This window comes from Colletotrichum abscissum (genome assembly GCF_030869225.1).
Source record: "Colletotrichum abscissum strain IMI 504890 chromosome Unknown Scaffold_40.1, whole genome shotgun sequence".
NCBI lineage: Eukaryota > Fungi > Ascomycota > Sordariomycetes > Glomerellales > Glomerellaceae > Colletotrichum > Colletotrichum abscissum.
This window is the reverse complement of record NW_026850321.1, coordinates 109,726-124,158: the sequence shown is the minus strand read 5'-3', so window position 1 is coordinate 124,158 and position 14,433 is coordinate 109,726. Positions and strand designations below refer to the sequence as shown.

The 14,433-nt window shown below is 49.0% G+C and overlaps 5 protein-coding genes across 5 annotated transcripts; 2 read left to right on the top strand and 3 right to left on the bottom strand.

Annotated features, from left to right (window-relative positions):
* Positions 1-1,571: 1,571 nt before the first annotated feature.
* On the top strand, positions 1,572-2,758 carry CABS01_12774 (endo-alpha-1,5-arabinanase; the record flags this gene model as incomplete). The annotated part of the gene is made up of 3 exons (XM_060546126.1): positions 1,572-1,838; positions 2,010-2,622; positions 2,673-2,758. The coding sequence occupies 3 exons, from the start codon at positions 1,572-1,574 to the stop codon at positions 2,756-2,758; spliced, it is 966 nt and encodes a 321-aa protein (XP_060395515.1).
* Positions 2,759-3,622: 864 nt separating this feature from the next.
* Positions 3,623-4,465, bottom strand: CABS01_12773 (uncharacterized protein; the record flags this gene model as incomplete). The annotated part of the gene is made up of 2 exons (XM_060546125.1): positions 3,623-4,322; positions 4,377-4,465. The coding sequence occupies 2 exons, from the start codon at positions 4,463-4,465 to the stop codon at positions 3,623-3,625; spliced, it is 789 nt and encodes a 262-aa protein (XP_060395514.1).
* Positions 4,466-8,459: 3,994 nt separating this feature from the next.
* Positions 8,460-8,822, bottom strand: CABS01_12772 (uncharacterized protein; the record flags this gene model as incomplete). Its single annotated transcript, XM_060546124.1, has 1 exon — positions 8,460-8,822. The coding sequence occupies one exon, from the start codon at positions 8,820-8,822 to the stop codon at positions 8,460-8,462; it is 363 nt and encodes a 120-aa protein (XP_060395513.1).
* Positions 8,823-11,287: 2,465 nt separating this feature from the next.
* CABS01_12771 (Ca2+:H+ antiporter) lies at positions 11,288-12,424 on the top strand (the record flags this gene model as incomplete). The annotated part of the gene is made up of 4 exons (XM_060546123.1): positions 11,288-11,406; positions 11,446-11,561; positions 11,867-12,014; positions 12,232-12,424. Coding segments are annotated over 4 exons (576 nt in total), but the record flags the coding sequence as incomplete, so codon positions are not given.
* A 560-nt stretch (positions 12,425-12,984) lies between these two features.
* On the bottom strand, positions 12,985-14,019 carry CABS01_12770 (uncharacterized protein; the record flags this gene model as incomplete). The annotated part of the gene is made up of 1 exon (XM_060546122.1): positions 12,985-14,019. The coding sequence occupies one exon, from the start codon at positions 14,017-14,019 to the stop codon at positions 12,985-12,987; it is 1,035 nt and encodes a 344-aa protein (XP_060395511.1).
* Positions 14,020-14,433: the final 414 nt, after the last annotated feature.

Genomic DNA, 14,433 nt, shown 5'->3' with positions numbered 1-14,433 from the left:
GCGTACAGTCTACGGATACAGATTAAGCCTCTCGATATGGATATGGATATGGATATGGATGCATCATTGCACACGGATATCAAGCCCAAAAATGAAGCTTAATTCTGACACAGGCACATACTGCGTACGACGACCAGACCTAGGATGAAAGGGGAGTGCGAAATAAAAAGAAAACAATACAAGGGAGGTAGGCGACCTGAACCTGGAGACTTGGGCACAATCCAAGCCCCCTTTTCTCTGGGCCGCTCGCTTCGGACCCCCTTCGGCTCCAGATGTAATGCCACCATGGCGGGCAGAACTCCCCTATTTTCTTCACCCATTTGCTTGACGATGGCGAATTCCGTCTTATCCCTGCATAAAGACAAGGTCTTGGTCAGAGAGCTTCGGACAACAAACCATCGCAAGGGTAATGAGGCTTCTTGGAGGAGTTTCAATGCACAAGAGTTCAACCCTTCCAATTTCCAGTGATTTCATCACGATCAATCTCTCCTTCGATGCGGATACTTCCGTTTGATGTGAGCGCTTGTTGCGGTCGTCTATCTGTTCACGAACACAGTCTATGGATGTTTGGATGCTCTGCAGTGATAGACTCTTCGACGCATAGAGCCTATCTGTACAGTTACTTGAACACAATAGGGGAAAGATTCCGCGCGAGTTCCATCGTGACGGGACTTGAATCGCCGGGTTCGTCTGCTCTTTAGACGGCCCTTCTCATGCAGAGGGTTGCAGGCTGCATACGGCCGGCACTCACCAGCCCCAAATTTACCCTTCAAGACTCGAAATTCCCTTGTCAACCGGTCTCATCTTCCCATGCGCACCATTCGGAGAGCCAGTTTTCGACAAACCAATACACTACTGTACCTTGTCTGGCCAGCTCGTTTACGGTCTTCCCACTCTCCAAGGTTTCCGTTAATCTGAACTTTGCTACCCACAGACGACGGCACGCATGGCAGTTTCTTACTCGCTTAAAGCCGTCATAGCCTAATTATCCTTTCATTTGTCCATCCCTCGTTGCTTATTTGCCCCGATCCCATCAGATACGGACACTTCGTATGTTCGTAGGCAGCTTGTTGGTGACTTAAGTCAATGGTCAGCCCGCCGAAGACGCCGTCTGGCCATGCAATAGGTATCGGTCCACCGCACCACCTTGAACCACCCCTTCATCTCTTTGGCCGGGTCAATCTTAGGCTCTGCTCCAAGTATATTGCCCGTCTTTATCTTCACGCCGCCCACAAGGGCCTGCCGCAGACAGCGAGCTCGAATTCCGCCAATCAAGCCGAAGGGCACATTATTACCCAGGGCCAGTCGAGCTCCCCCAGCCTGGAACGATGTACACTATCGTGTACCGGTATCACCCTCCGTGATGGAGTTCGGATGGCGAGATCTCGGTTCCTTCCAGAGATGGCAACCGGTTCCCGGTTCCCGTCCTACTTTAAAGTTTCTCTTATTATGTTCCTCGCGAACCTCTTCTCTTCAAGCAATCCCAAGCTATCTCTCTGCTAGTCACTCTCTTCCAGCAGTGCATAGCGTCAACTGTTCCTCTGCCTGTGTCGAACAATTTGGTCTCTATCATGCGCTTCGGTTCCATCTTTTCACTCGCAGCTGCGCTGCTGAGCGCCACCGTTCAGGCTTACGGTAATCCGGGAGCCTGCTCCGGCCAGTGCTGGAGTCACGACCCTTCCGTTGTCCGTCGCGATGATGGCACCTATTTTCGTTTCGAAACTGGCAGCAAGATCGGTATTTGGAAGGCTCCCGATTTGGTAGGCCCCTGGACCTACCAAGGAGCTGCCTTGCCATCGGGTAGCAAGATCAATCTCAAGGGCAATGATGATCTCTGGGTATGTCTGGTCCAGCCTTCCTTGTCTCCCTTTGGTGCCTTCACTTTTCTCGGCCTTCCGGTTGAAGGGTTCGATCTTCCGTCTAGCCATCAATAAACGGGGTCAGAATCGACGAGAATGGAAAAACTGTCGGCCCTTTAGAGCACACACTCATGATCTTGTCTCGGATAGGCTCCTGATGTGAACAAAGTTGGCGATCAGTACATTCTGTACTACACCGTCTCCTCTTTCGGCGTTCAAAACTCGGCCATCGGTTATGCTACCTCCACCACCATGGAGTTTGGCTCCTGGACTGATCATGGCGCCACCGGGGTCGCTTCTTCAGCCGGCAGCCGCTACAATGCCATCGATGCTCAGCTCGTCAAGTCCGGTAGCAACTACTTCCTGAATTTTGGCTCCTTTTGGCAGGACATTTTCCAAGTGCCTCTGAATGCGGCTGCAACCAAAGCCAACGGTAATCCATACAACATCATTCTGAACACCACTGCCCCTCAGCCTGTCGAGGGTGCCTTCGTCTACGAGCGCAGCGGCACCTTCTGGGCCTTCTTCAGCTCAGGCTCCTGCTGCGGTCTCGACGCTAACCGCCCGACCCCCGGAAACGAGTATAAGATTTTCGTTTGTCGTGCCTCTTCTGTCAATGGCCCCTACACCGACAAGAGCGGCAAGAGCTGCCTGGCCGGCGGTGGCACCCTTCTTCTTCCATCTCATAACAAAATCTATGCTCCCGGTGGCCAAGGCGTCTTGGTTGACCCCAAGCGTGGTGCGGTCCTCTACTATCACTATAGTGAGTAGTCAATTCTGGCTTCAATGCGCTATCAAGTCTAACTATTTTAGTGAACACCGACGTTGGATATGCCGATTCTCAAACTCTATTTGGCTGGAATGTCATCTCGTGGTCCGGCGGCTGGCCTTCTGTCTAGGTATATCCTTAAATACGGAAGGAAGTAAGGGTTGCGGTGGATGATGGCTGTTATATTCTTGTTCATATTATAGCTCCACACGTGCTGAGGGGCATGTACAAACCTTGCGACCCAGAATATCATTTCTATACCGATGGGAGTGTGCGATGTTGGTTCCTTATCAAACCCCCTCTTGTGTGTGTTTACTTACTACCCACCGTAACGCTTGCCAGCTCTGACTCTAACTGACTCAGATTCAAGATGAACGACTTGCCCTTTTGTCTCGATGGGCAGTTGCTTGGGGTCTCTTTCCCCTCAGGCGGGAGGACTAGACTAGGGTTATGCATGACGCTACCGGCAGCCATTCGTTGATGGAGCCAGGCTGTACTTTATCAGATCATTTGTCGCCCTCAACAATCCGGCAGCAATTCGATGATTTTTACTATCTACCTAAAGAATAACCTGGGAGCAATACGTCTCGTGTAAAACCTGCCACCTAGGTCCTCCTCCTCTTCTTCAGAACCTCCGAATAGAAACTTCTTTCCCCATGTGAACAGATCGAAGCACCACGAGACTCGACTTTGGTGTATCCGACGTTGCAAGCATGTCTGGACAAGGGTTTGATTAGTTAAAGTAACTAAAGCAGAGTTTATATGTGATCAGCTTGTACGCATCGTATTTCATACTAAACTAAACAACTAAACAATGATTAACTACTGTCTTCGTATTCTTCAATTCCAATCGCACCCTGTTGTACATTGAGTTTGCACTCAATGGGTGGGACCTTGTAATACTGCACCGTCAACATCTTCCTTCAAGAATCAAAATACCCTTAAACAGGAAGTGAGTACAACCAGTCAGTCGACAATCACAGGGAATAATGATTTATGCTGGGATAGGCTTCTTGTCCTCGGCAGGCTTTTTCTTGTCCTCATCTCGATCTCCATCAGGGCCACGAGGAGGAGGTCCAGGAGGGAACGCGCCAGGGAAGCCAGGGGGGTAGGCGCCGGGGAAACCGGGGCGGGGTTGGACCGGGGCGGGGAACGGAGCGGGGAAGCCCGGAGGACCGGCCGGGGGAGGAGGAGGAGGAGGACGTCTCTCACCATCGCCACCGCGACCACCGCGATCACCATCCCGGAAGCACTCACGGTCACCATTGCGGTCACCATCCCGTCCACCTCGATCACCGCCGCTGCGGTCACCATCGCGATCTCCGTTACGATCTCCATTGCGGTCCTCGCGAGCCACCTTACGATCGCCCTCGCGGTCACCATCGCGCCCTCCTCCACGTCCTCCTCGCACACAACACGATCTTCCGTCTCTGTCACGCCCACGATCTTCTGCACGGCAGTCTCGGTCGCCGTCGCGATCTCCGTCACGTCCGCCACGGTCACCACCGTTACGGTCTCCGTCACGGTCCGCCCCATTGCGGTCTCCCTCGCCATCGCCCTTCTTCTTGTCTTCCCCCTTCTTGTCGCCTTCTCCCTGCGTGACGGGAGAAGAAGCAGGAGGAGCAGCAGCTGGAACAGCAGCTGGAACAGCTGGAGGAGCCTGTCGAGTCACAAGGGCTGGCTGAATAATAGCGCTACGTCATATTAGCTTGATATCCTAGGTCAACGAGTTTATGATCGCCACGTACCTTTGCTCGCGTGAGTCGATGCTAGATGGCGCGCCATTCGCACCCATGGTCGCTGCCACCATGATGATAAGAGACTTGGAGAAGCGCATTGTGTACCTGACAGTATAACTAAACCAAGGTTTCTCGGGGATTATCTTCTTTCGGTATATAAGTATATGTTGTTGATGACCGTCTTACAAGCAATTAAGAGGTATTAGGTCGAGGAAAGACCAAGGATGAAAGATGAGTGATGATGATGAATATGGAGATAGATCAATTGATAAAGGTCAAGGAGAACATCCTTTAAGTAGTCGTATCTGCATATCTTCGAAAGCTACGGTCCGTTGATTGACCAGTTTCTTCCCACTCTGCCTACTGATTTTGACCTTCCCCAATGGATCGCGTCATTCCGGTGCTCCGTCTCCAACAGTTCGTTCTTCGAAGATACCTAGCATGAGCAGTTCGTGTTGCCCGAAGTCTATTATGCTATTATGCTATCTGCCTCTTCAAAAAGGCAATTTTTGTCAAGGATTCAACCAATGAGGTGGGTGTCAGGATGCACAGTCCAGTGGCGGAGACCGGTTGTTGGCACCGCCGACCATCCTGATGTGCGCGGCTTGACAGGGCCTGGAAGCGGCTGGCATAGAATTCGAGGCAACCCTGATCAAATTCTCCGACGAGGACCATCTGAACTCTTCTTTGTGTACGATATTCAGAGTCGTTCCCCGAGCCAGAGCAGCTGACTCGGCAATAAATTGCCTGCATCACCAGTCCACTCTATTAGCTGTCGGCGAGACTGGGATACTCGCTGCTTCACTAGAAAGCTTCCTGAGGAATATCAGCTCCATTATCCTTCGGCAGATTCAAGTGACTTCATGCTTGTTAATGCCCATCGCACGCTGCCTTACGACCAATCAAGGGCCAGCTGGTTGTCAAGGCTTGCCACAAGCTCCAGTGGTTCTCTATTTCGTTACTCAGCATAGATTCTGACTTACACTCTTACTGCACTTGCACTAGTAGACCAGACTCCAGAGTGAGACTGTTTCACGGTGAGTCAGACTTTCCATTCAAGGAGGCTAACTTCATCGCATCTCCGCTCGCTGATAGATGCCGCATCTTACGTCTTGGGCAGCATAGGGGTAAACGTCAGCTATCAGTCCAAGATTTGCAGACTTCCCCACCAGTTCCCTGCGAGTATTGCGATCACCACCATCTTCTTGACGTGCATACCGCAGCTTGGTCATGTTGCACACCATTTTACATACAGGCTTAATAGCTTATGAACGAAAGATGAAACTTCAACTCAAGACTGCATTTGACATGCTGCTTGATAGAATCCGACAGAACCTATGGGTCCCACGACAGCCATAACTTTCAAATGATACGCCTACCACAGGGGAGTTGAATGTACTCACTTATGAAACTTCCAAAGATGGATACTGGCTTTCCGACCTTTCCCAGGGTTTCTCGTGCATCAAAAAGACTTCCACATCGAGTTCATGCAGCTCGTCCGAATTTTACCGACTTTTCTCAGCGGTAGGCATTTCTGAATCGGCCAGAGCTAATCTCTACTATTCTTGTTCGAAGTGATGCTGACTAAGCTCTGAAATCGGTCCTCGAAAGCCATCTGAGCTTTCTTCTTCATCCAAGCTGAGATATGCACAGAATCCACAAGATGTGGTTGAGTAATGTGCCTTCCACCAACCAAATCTAGCGTTAGCGAGGTTCACGAAATGCGGTGGGTGCATGTGAGCATGAGATCGACATGCAATGCGACTTAGTCTTCCCTACTTCCTCTTCACTTTCTCCTAGATGTAGTCAACGCATGACAGCGGCCCCAGATGATTATGGACACACGAGCCATTGTTCGGCCATGCTTAGTTACATCTACGTTGCCGAGAAGCGTTTGTTTCTATACTTGTTTCGTCCTCAATTAAACCTCAGTGCTGAAAAGTCCTACTGAGATAAACGGTGAATGGCTGAGCGAACGTCAAAGCTTTCAGCTTCGACGGCGTAGCGTCGTTCTCGTCTTTTCCATTTGCTTTGACTCTTCGCCTCACTTTATTCGTTCCGGCATGATGCATAAATCTTATCTCCTTTCGATATTCTGCGTTTCAATATGAAGCCCGCTTTGACAGCATTATTCTCTAGCAACGTCATACTTGCATCCTATGGCCGCGTGTATGCCAACACCCAATGGATAGACTAGACACATGCTTATGATTGATATTTACATGTTTTTCATCTCCATCTTCCAGGCAACCACATCTTTGCAGCTCAGGCTCTTAGGCGAGCAGGATGGGCAGCATCCACGCTGGCGGTGGAACATGCAAGTTGTATTGACAGCCCGCTCCTCTTGTGAAAAGTAGTCTGCTACACACACGAAATGACTGAGATCTGGGTATAAGAACCTCATCACTATTTGGTAGTCGAGAAAGTCTGGTCAGAAAAGAGTCAAGACTATAATGGAAGTCTACAACGGCTCCTGAGCATTCTTAGACGCACAGTATCCACGAGAATCGTCAAGCAATAGGGCACCATTCAAACCGTAGAACAACAGGGTTGAAGGAAATGCTGTAAGCTAATCCCAGCTCTCTGTTATTGCACCTGCTAAGCTAGTTTACTTGCGCTCAAGTGAAATGTACGTAGGATGGCCAGCATACTTATCGTATTAAATATGCCGCCCCTTTAGCATGCAAAGACCGAGGTTTCCAGATAACAGGTCTTCTGGATATTCGAAAACAAAGCAGAAATCAGATTGGACCAATCAATTCAAGTGGCTTTCAATTTCCAAGACCTATATGAATGGAAACTTTGAAACACAACTGAAGGGATGGGCTACCGTGAATTTTTAGAGGCAAATTCAATCCAAAGGCTTGGACTATGATGCTAAATAATGGCCAATGACGTTCTTGGTATTTCAAAAGAGGTACTGGAGCATCCCAAGGTACACCTTGTCGGAGTACGCTTCCCACACGTTAGTGAACTTTCCTCGTCATCTATCTATATCTACCAGAAGCTTGAGAGATAAACACCCTGGAGTAGAACAAAATATCTGTTACAAGATCAAAGAGCCAGAGGTTATATAAAATATCTACAGCTCTGCCAGTCCGAATGTCAATATTGTAAAGGAGTTGGCATCAAAGTATTCTTCTGATGGATATGGATTCAATGCATTGAGCCATACTTTCGAGAGCAAATACCATAGACCTCTGATGGATATGGATTCAATGCATTGAGCCATACTTTCGAGAGCAAATACCATAGACCTCTTCAAGATTCGAAGACCTCGCGTACGTCGACAGGTTCGAGAGCTCAAGATGTTGGCTGGATGCACTAATTCTTCAAATGGAGAGAATGGCAACTTTAGTTATGTAGTAGATGTTACAGCTCAAGTAGAAGAAGGTTACGATCCATATTAAATTTACGCACTTCTAAATAGTCACGCAAAGCGTATTAGCGACGCAGCTTACTTGATGACATTGTTCCACGAACCTAACGCCGCATAGGTAGGTAAGCTTCGCAAGGCACTGAAGACATTACACTCCTCTTCGACTCACGTTGGCTGATGCTACGTCAACAACGACGCTAAACTCTTGTCTCTGTTATAGCAACGTATCGTCCTGCATTCTAGGGTATTGCTAAAGTCTTCGATTGCCAAGTTATTGAGGCTGAGCGAAGCAAGTCTCTGAAAGAACAAGTCGCCGAGCTGTAGAATTGAATATCGAGGCAATGAGTTCGAGTCTACTTTCACTAAGTTGGCTAACCCTGTACGCGAGTCGACATCAATACGTGGGAGCACTCAATATATCAACGAGACGTCAGCGGGAATTGATCACGGCTGTGCGACTTACTATCGTTCAATCTGTCGAGGCAAAAATTGTCAAGGTCTCTAAATGTAGATATAATGTCGTTTCTTCTTTGGAGCCCCATGATTCCATATGACCCCCCCCCCCTCTTTTCAGTTCGCAACTCTTCTCCTAAGACTGTGCCATGAATTTAACTGCAAGCCTTCCGGAAACGCTGCGATCCTTTCAGTTTGACGGCTTTCCATCTTGCGAACGAGCTATTTCGCCGTGTTCTGACACCCAGAGAATTTCTTATCTAGTCCGAGCGAGGGGAGCCGGCGTGTCCGTTCTGCCCGTTTAGCTCAGGACTGTCAAGCCGCTTGGTTATGTTGCGTGCCAAGTGAATGAGCTGCCTGAGCTGGAAGTCGGAGTCATTCGTCCCATTATTAAGCTGTGCGCCGACCAGACCAATTGTCTTACACATACTGATGAGAGTCTCGCGCGCTAGCTTCGAGGCAGTCTCTGGAGATTGTTGGCGGTACTGTTGCCCTCGCCTGTCGTCGATCGTCGAGAAGGATTCAGGCTCGCGAAGAACTGTCAAAATGGACGGGATGCCCGTGATAGTCGGACTACCAGGATCTCTTTGGTTGCGCGAAGCAGTGGTAGGACTTTCTGACATCTTGCAGTGTTGAATCAAACGAACGTGACAATCGTCTCGTGGTTGTGTGACTTCTGGATGGCCTCTGGGAGGTGAGTCAGCAATCGATGCGACGAACAGAAAGCAGCCAGAGCTGCTTAATATAATTACTACTTGCCAGTGACGGTATGGTGAGATACCTGTATGAGCCAAGTGTTGAGGGCGCAGCTGTGTCGGGGCCAGAGGGAAGTTTAGAGAACGACGGGAATAATCTCGCCACTTCACCTGGGATGGAGATGAAAGAAATAGAACAGCAGGAGGCGGGACACTCTGTCACAAGGTCAGACTCCGTTCAGAGTTTCGCGTCTGTCTCCTCATCAAACATCGTCTGATGTTGACAGAAGACATTCCGCGTGTAGCCGCCACTGCAACACTTCCCTGGTTCCATTTAAGGTTTCGAGCGTAAAACGAAAACATTCATGTCTGTTATTAGAAACATGGAGAAGAAGCCTAAACGTTCGAAGCAGTGTATGATTCGCTGATAGGTATCAACTCGTGGAGGCTGAAAGGTGACTGCTTCCTGGTTCATCTAGTGACATCTTGTCGCCTTATCAGAGTTACGAGAAGCCTACCTACCCTGTCTCTGTGTGGCACAGTGAGGCAAAACATCTTGGCGTATCTGGCTGCAAAATGGTCGCGGGGAAGGGAGACTTTCTGCTCTATGGCAGTTGGACTTGCGGGGAGACGACGGACGGGCCAGAATCCTGGCTTGCGGGCGTCTAGGTGGGGTCAGAGAGCGACGCTCGGCTCTCAAGTCAGTGCAACACTGCAAAGACTATCAAAATTCGCCGGCTCCTGTTTGACCATACGTAAGCACCCGCTCTTCAAGCTGGTTCTGCTGTATACCTGGGGGATCAAAGGTAACAAAGTGAACGCTCGGGTATTAGGTGTGTCACGCATGGTATTTGCTCATGACTTTGGGTCCAGTCGTGATGAACCTTAGGTGACTGCACACTGGAGTGTTCTCGTGAGGGCCTGTCAACTCTACATGTACGATGCATAACGCGACTGGCACGACAATGAATACTCAACTCACAATGTATTTGGCTACACCACGGTCTGAGCGAGCAAGGCCAGAAGCTATATGTTTCTGCCTTTCCTCTCCTCGTGTTATGTTTTTTCAAGAGCGATGGAGGGCTTAGATCGAAGGAACCGTCAAGTGTCAAATGTGTCGAAACAATCGACCAATTTGCTTGACTCGATATCAATGAATAAGTAGACGATGCCGAAGGGGTAGGAACAGGACGGCGCTACCTGTGGATAAGTAGCATTTCAAGAGAGATAGCCTGTGCCACTTGCGATTGTAGACCGAACTGAGGCCACCGAACAATTAAGTACGTTGCTTCAGTAATGAATGTATAGAACGCAGCTGCGATGCAGAACGCTATTAGCTTCAGATATAGCGGTAGTGTACCTTGGATAGCCCCATCATATTAATTGACTTTCTCTTCTGGCAACTACACAGTAGGTTCTCAGCAATATCAGGGGATAGCTATTTGCTTCATCCGATAATATAGCCATCTGCTGTCGAGCCTTCACGGAAGTCCAGGTCCGTAAAGAAGGAATCCAATGCCTTCTTGTACATCACAACACTCATGAACTATCCATGGCACATCAACACAGAAGGACACCTTCGCCGCTTTTGAAAGAATGGATACTAGTCACACACTAGCGGCCCGTGGCAATGTATAACAAGCAAGAGTTGTGAGCAAGATTGCTTCGTGACATCCCTTCTTGTTCTTCTCCTTTTTGTCTGTATTTTAACTACAGCTCCGAGCATCTCCTACAATCAACACCTAATCCTCTGCTCCTCGCTGTTCGTTTTTACAAAACTCGACCGGGCCTCTGGGAATTCCCTCCTACAGATGGCGGGCGATCACAAAATCAGTTCTTCGCCATTGCCTGCTCAAGGTATCGTGGAGCACAGCCACGAATCAACCCCGCTTCTCTCAACGAATGCGTTTCGTGTCGCACATCACTCAATCTCAAGATGCATTGCACATGAGGGCGAAAATGGACCCAGCGGGTTTCATATCCGCCACTTCCTCTACCTTATGTGATTTGGCAAAGGTCATGTACTGGCTCAATGTTGGTCAACGTATTCTGGACTCTTTTATCGATTGCCTTTGTGTTGCCTGGTTTGCAACTTTCCAAGTTTGCCACTGCCTATGATGTAGCTGTCGTGCTGTTAGCGAATATCCTTGGGTTTGCCGGACAAGATTTCGCCTGGAAGATGTCCCAGGTAGCTGGTCTATTGAACGAGACGACGTTTGGATTCCTTGTCGAGATAATTCCGTTCATTGTGCCCATTCTGAAGCACGAGACATCCGTCCCTCGAGAGAGCAGCGATGAAAACAATCTCATCCCTATCATCCAAGCCCCGATTCTCGGGAGCATCTTGACGAACTTGTTACTTTGCCTTCGTTCGTGCTTTTTTTTTTTACTCAGAGGGGGCCCGCCATGAATGCCAAAAGTTTCATGCCATTGTGTCCGAGTTCGGCAATGGACTACTTTTAGTTGCTGCCTTCGGACTCTTGATCCCAAGTACCTTATACTCTGCCCTCAAGTCCGAGACAATTTCCAACCTCCCTGGGATCTAGGTGAGCCACGAGAATTTTACCGAGGGCACTCTTCAAGCCGATGTCCTCCGCATTAGTCAGGCAATCTCGATTGCTCTCATTGTTGCATTTATACTTCACGTCTGGGCCTCTGGCGATTACAGTGATTTACCGGGAGCTATTACTAGCAAAAGCTTAGCCATCTTCTCATGGCGGCCCGCCCGCCTACTACCACTTTGCTAACAATCTTTCAGGATATGTGGCTGGTGGTACGGCTGGACGTCCTATAGGGGTGCCTTTACCAGCAGAAGCTCTGCGCGTATTACAGGGTCCTATCATGCTTTTTAACTTTACGAGATATGTATATAGTAGTATACACCATCAAAGGGAAATCATATGTAGAAATATGAATAAACAGGGTGAGCTTGTTTACGCACGTAGTGCATAAAATAATCAAAAACCAAATAAGTTACGTCTGGTATCAGGCCAACAGCCATAGCAGCATCTTCGATGAGGTCATTGAGATAGACGAGCAACGCGACGCTGACCGTAAAGGGGATATGGAGAAGCCCAAGTTCACCTTGACTGGATCTATAATCGTCCTATTCATATCATGGTACTAGTGACGCTTCTTCTTATCTTCCTGATCCGAGCCATTGAACACGTCGTTCATGGCAGCGTTCCGGACCAATCCTCAGGACTCAAACTGCTCCCTCTGGTGGAGAAAGTAGCGAAGCATTTGACAGCCATTGATAAAGCTTAGGATGAGGAATAACGCTCGCGCAGGACGTTCACGAATCATAGTACATGATTGACAACTACATAGACATGAGGTCATCACGTTACACTCTACCATTGCCTGGCTCCTTCCATCCATGCGGCTCTCCTCAACGGGCCACGGTCGTTTTGGTTGAACGGGCTCTGGAGAACCCCATGGATCTCGACTGTCGGACATTAATGATAGCTCTTCTCGTCCTATCAATTCTCGTCGTGGGAAATTATCTGCGGGATGGAGAATCAACCTAACTCGAAGGTGCTTTGCTTGTATTAAGTGTACCTCACAGATGAATAATAGTGCGCGGTCGCTGAACGATTCAGGTTGCGTGTCCAATCATTGCCATCGCTTGCTGGTGTTATACCACCCTGACGTAGCAACTTCCAATGACCTATATTCCATGCATAGTGTCAACGCCACAATCAGTATTGCGGCACTTCAAGAACTCCAACAGCTGTTGCGGAAAGGCCAAGTAGCTTGGATTAAAGTTTGTTGAGGATTGACGAAATAATCCACCTGCATTTATTGGTAGCAGAAACAGTATAGAAAGCCTGGCGTTGACCTTGGAATCATGTTAATCTTGATAGCTTACGACTTTTCCATCATGTGGTTGATATGGGCGGCGTGACAGTCATGCACAGGATTGGAGGCGTGCTCACGATTTTGACCCTTCATCTTCTACAAATTCACTGTGATGAAAAGCTAACTAAGTACTTGTTGATGGTCCCGGGGCATATAGTTGTCTGTAAACTCCCGTCATATGTATTCCGGGACGTGCTCCGAATGCTCCATGTAATAAACTTGAGCTAAGCTAAATATCCTCCGAATCGAACGAAACACTCCCTAGGTACATGTCGTGAAGGAAGGCCCAGCTCCAGTCGTCGGCACATGTACTTTCCGGTAAAACGGATTGGTCCTCGCTCGTAACCTGTGTGGGTACCAAACTCAATGGCGGAGGCTGCATGTGATCCTCGGCGCCTGACGCTTTCTCAGTGGCCAGTGTAGATTGTTGATTTCGTGAGTCTGAGGCCGTGAGAGGAGATATTTCGAGTAGCGTGGTAGGCAAGCTGGGCCGGGCGGAAACATCCTGTTGTGTGGTTTTCTCGAGAGTCGGATTCTCGAGGCGCGTCCGGTCGAGATCTCGTTTAGAATAACCGTCCTTCATGATTGAGCTATTGCTGACCATTCTGTCGGAATTTTCCACCCATTCTTCCAGGCCTCCAGTATCACCTCCCATGCGGACACCAAGCCTCACGCCCGTGGGCAGTTGAGGTGAAGTACGGTGCCTGAGATTATGATGGTGATCTTGGACCATGGCTGAAAAGTATTGATCTACTTCACCAGATCTTGCGACGAATGCTGCTGCCACTCCTGAATTCTTTGCCATGTTCTTCAGGGCGTCAAGCATGATGGCGGTGTTACTACTACACACATTACTCGACGGAGTTCCGGGATCCTGGCTGAATAGTTCTAGATTGCGGGACAACGAGCCCCGGGCATCCATGTGTAGAAAGTATTTAGCATAAATTGCCACAAATGATGCTGTATAGATGACAAACGCGACGAGAGGCGAGTGTGGAAGACTTCCACCTGACAAGCGGATCAAAGAAACAACAGTCTCTGCTGCTCTGAACACTTCGCTGGCACTCTCCTCCCAGAATCCAAATGGGACCGCGTTTTGCGGAAATGTTGGCTCGTCTAATGGACCGCTCGGCTTTTGGCACTTGATAGGAACGAATGGAAGGTACTGGCGATGGATCATTATCGTGCAGAGGGAATACAGGAGGTGCAAGAGGACGAAAGTGCTCGAAGTGTTCTCGTGACGGAAGTAGTTAACAGTGCTCATCGTTAGATACAGTCCCGGGCTATCGAGCCCGTGGCCGAAAGTCTCCAGTTCTCGCCGCAATTTATAGAACGAAGAATCATGACTCCATGGCGGGACGCTTTTCTCTAAGAAACGACCTCCCGCGTTCGTGTACTGGGAAATTCGACCCCATATGTTTGTCAGTTGCACAAAACAACCGAGAAGACTGCAATCATGGAGCGCCTCAGGTTCGGACAGATTGCTGGAGAGAAACGGTTGTTGATTTTGACGGCTCAAATCAAAATCTTCTTTGGCACATGGCAAATAAACGTGCATATCTTCGAAACGTATGAAGAAGGGTCTCTCCTTGCCGCAGGAAATGAGACGATCGAAAATAAAACAACTGAACATCGTTCTGCGTCTAATCTCTCGTTCGCAGGTTGCCTCTTCGCATGT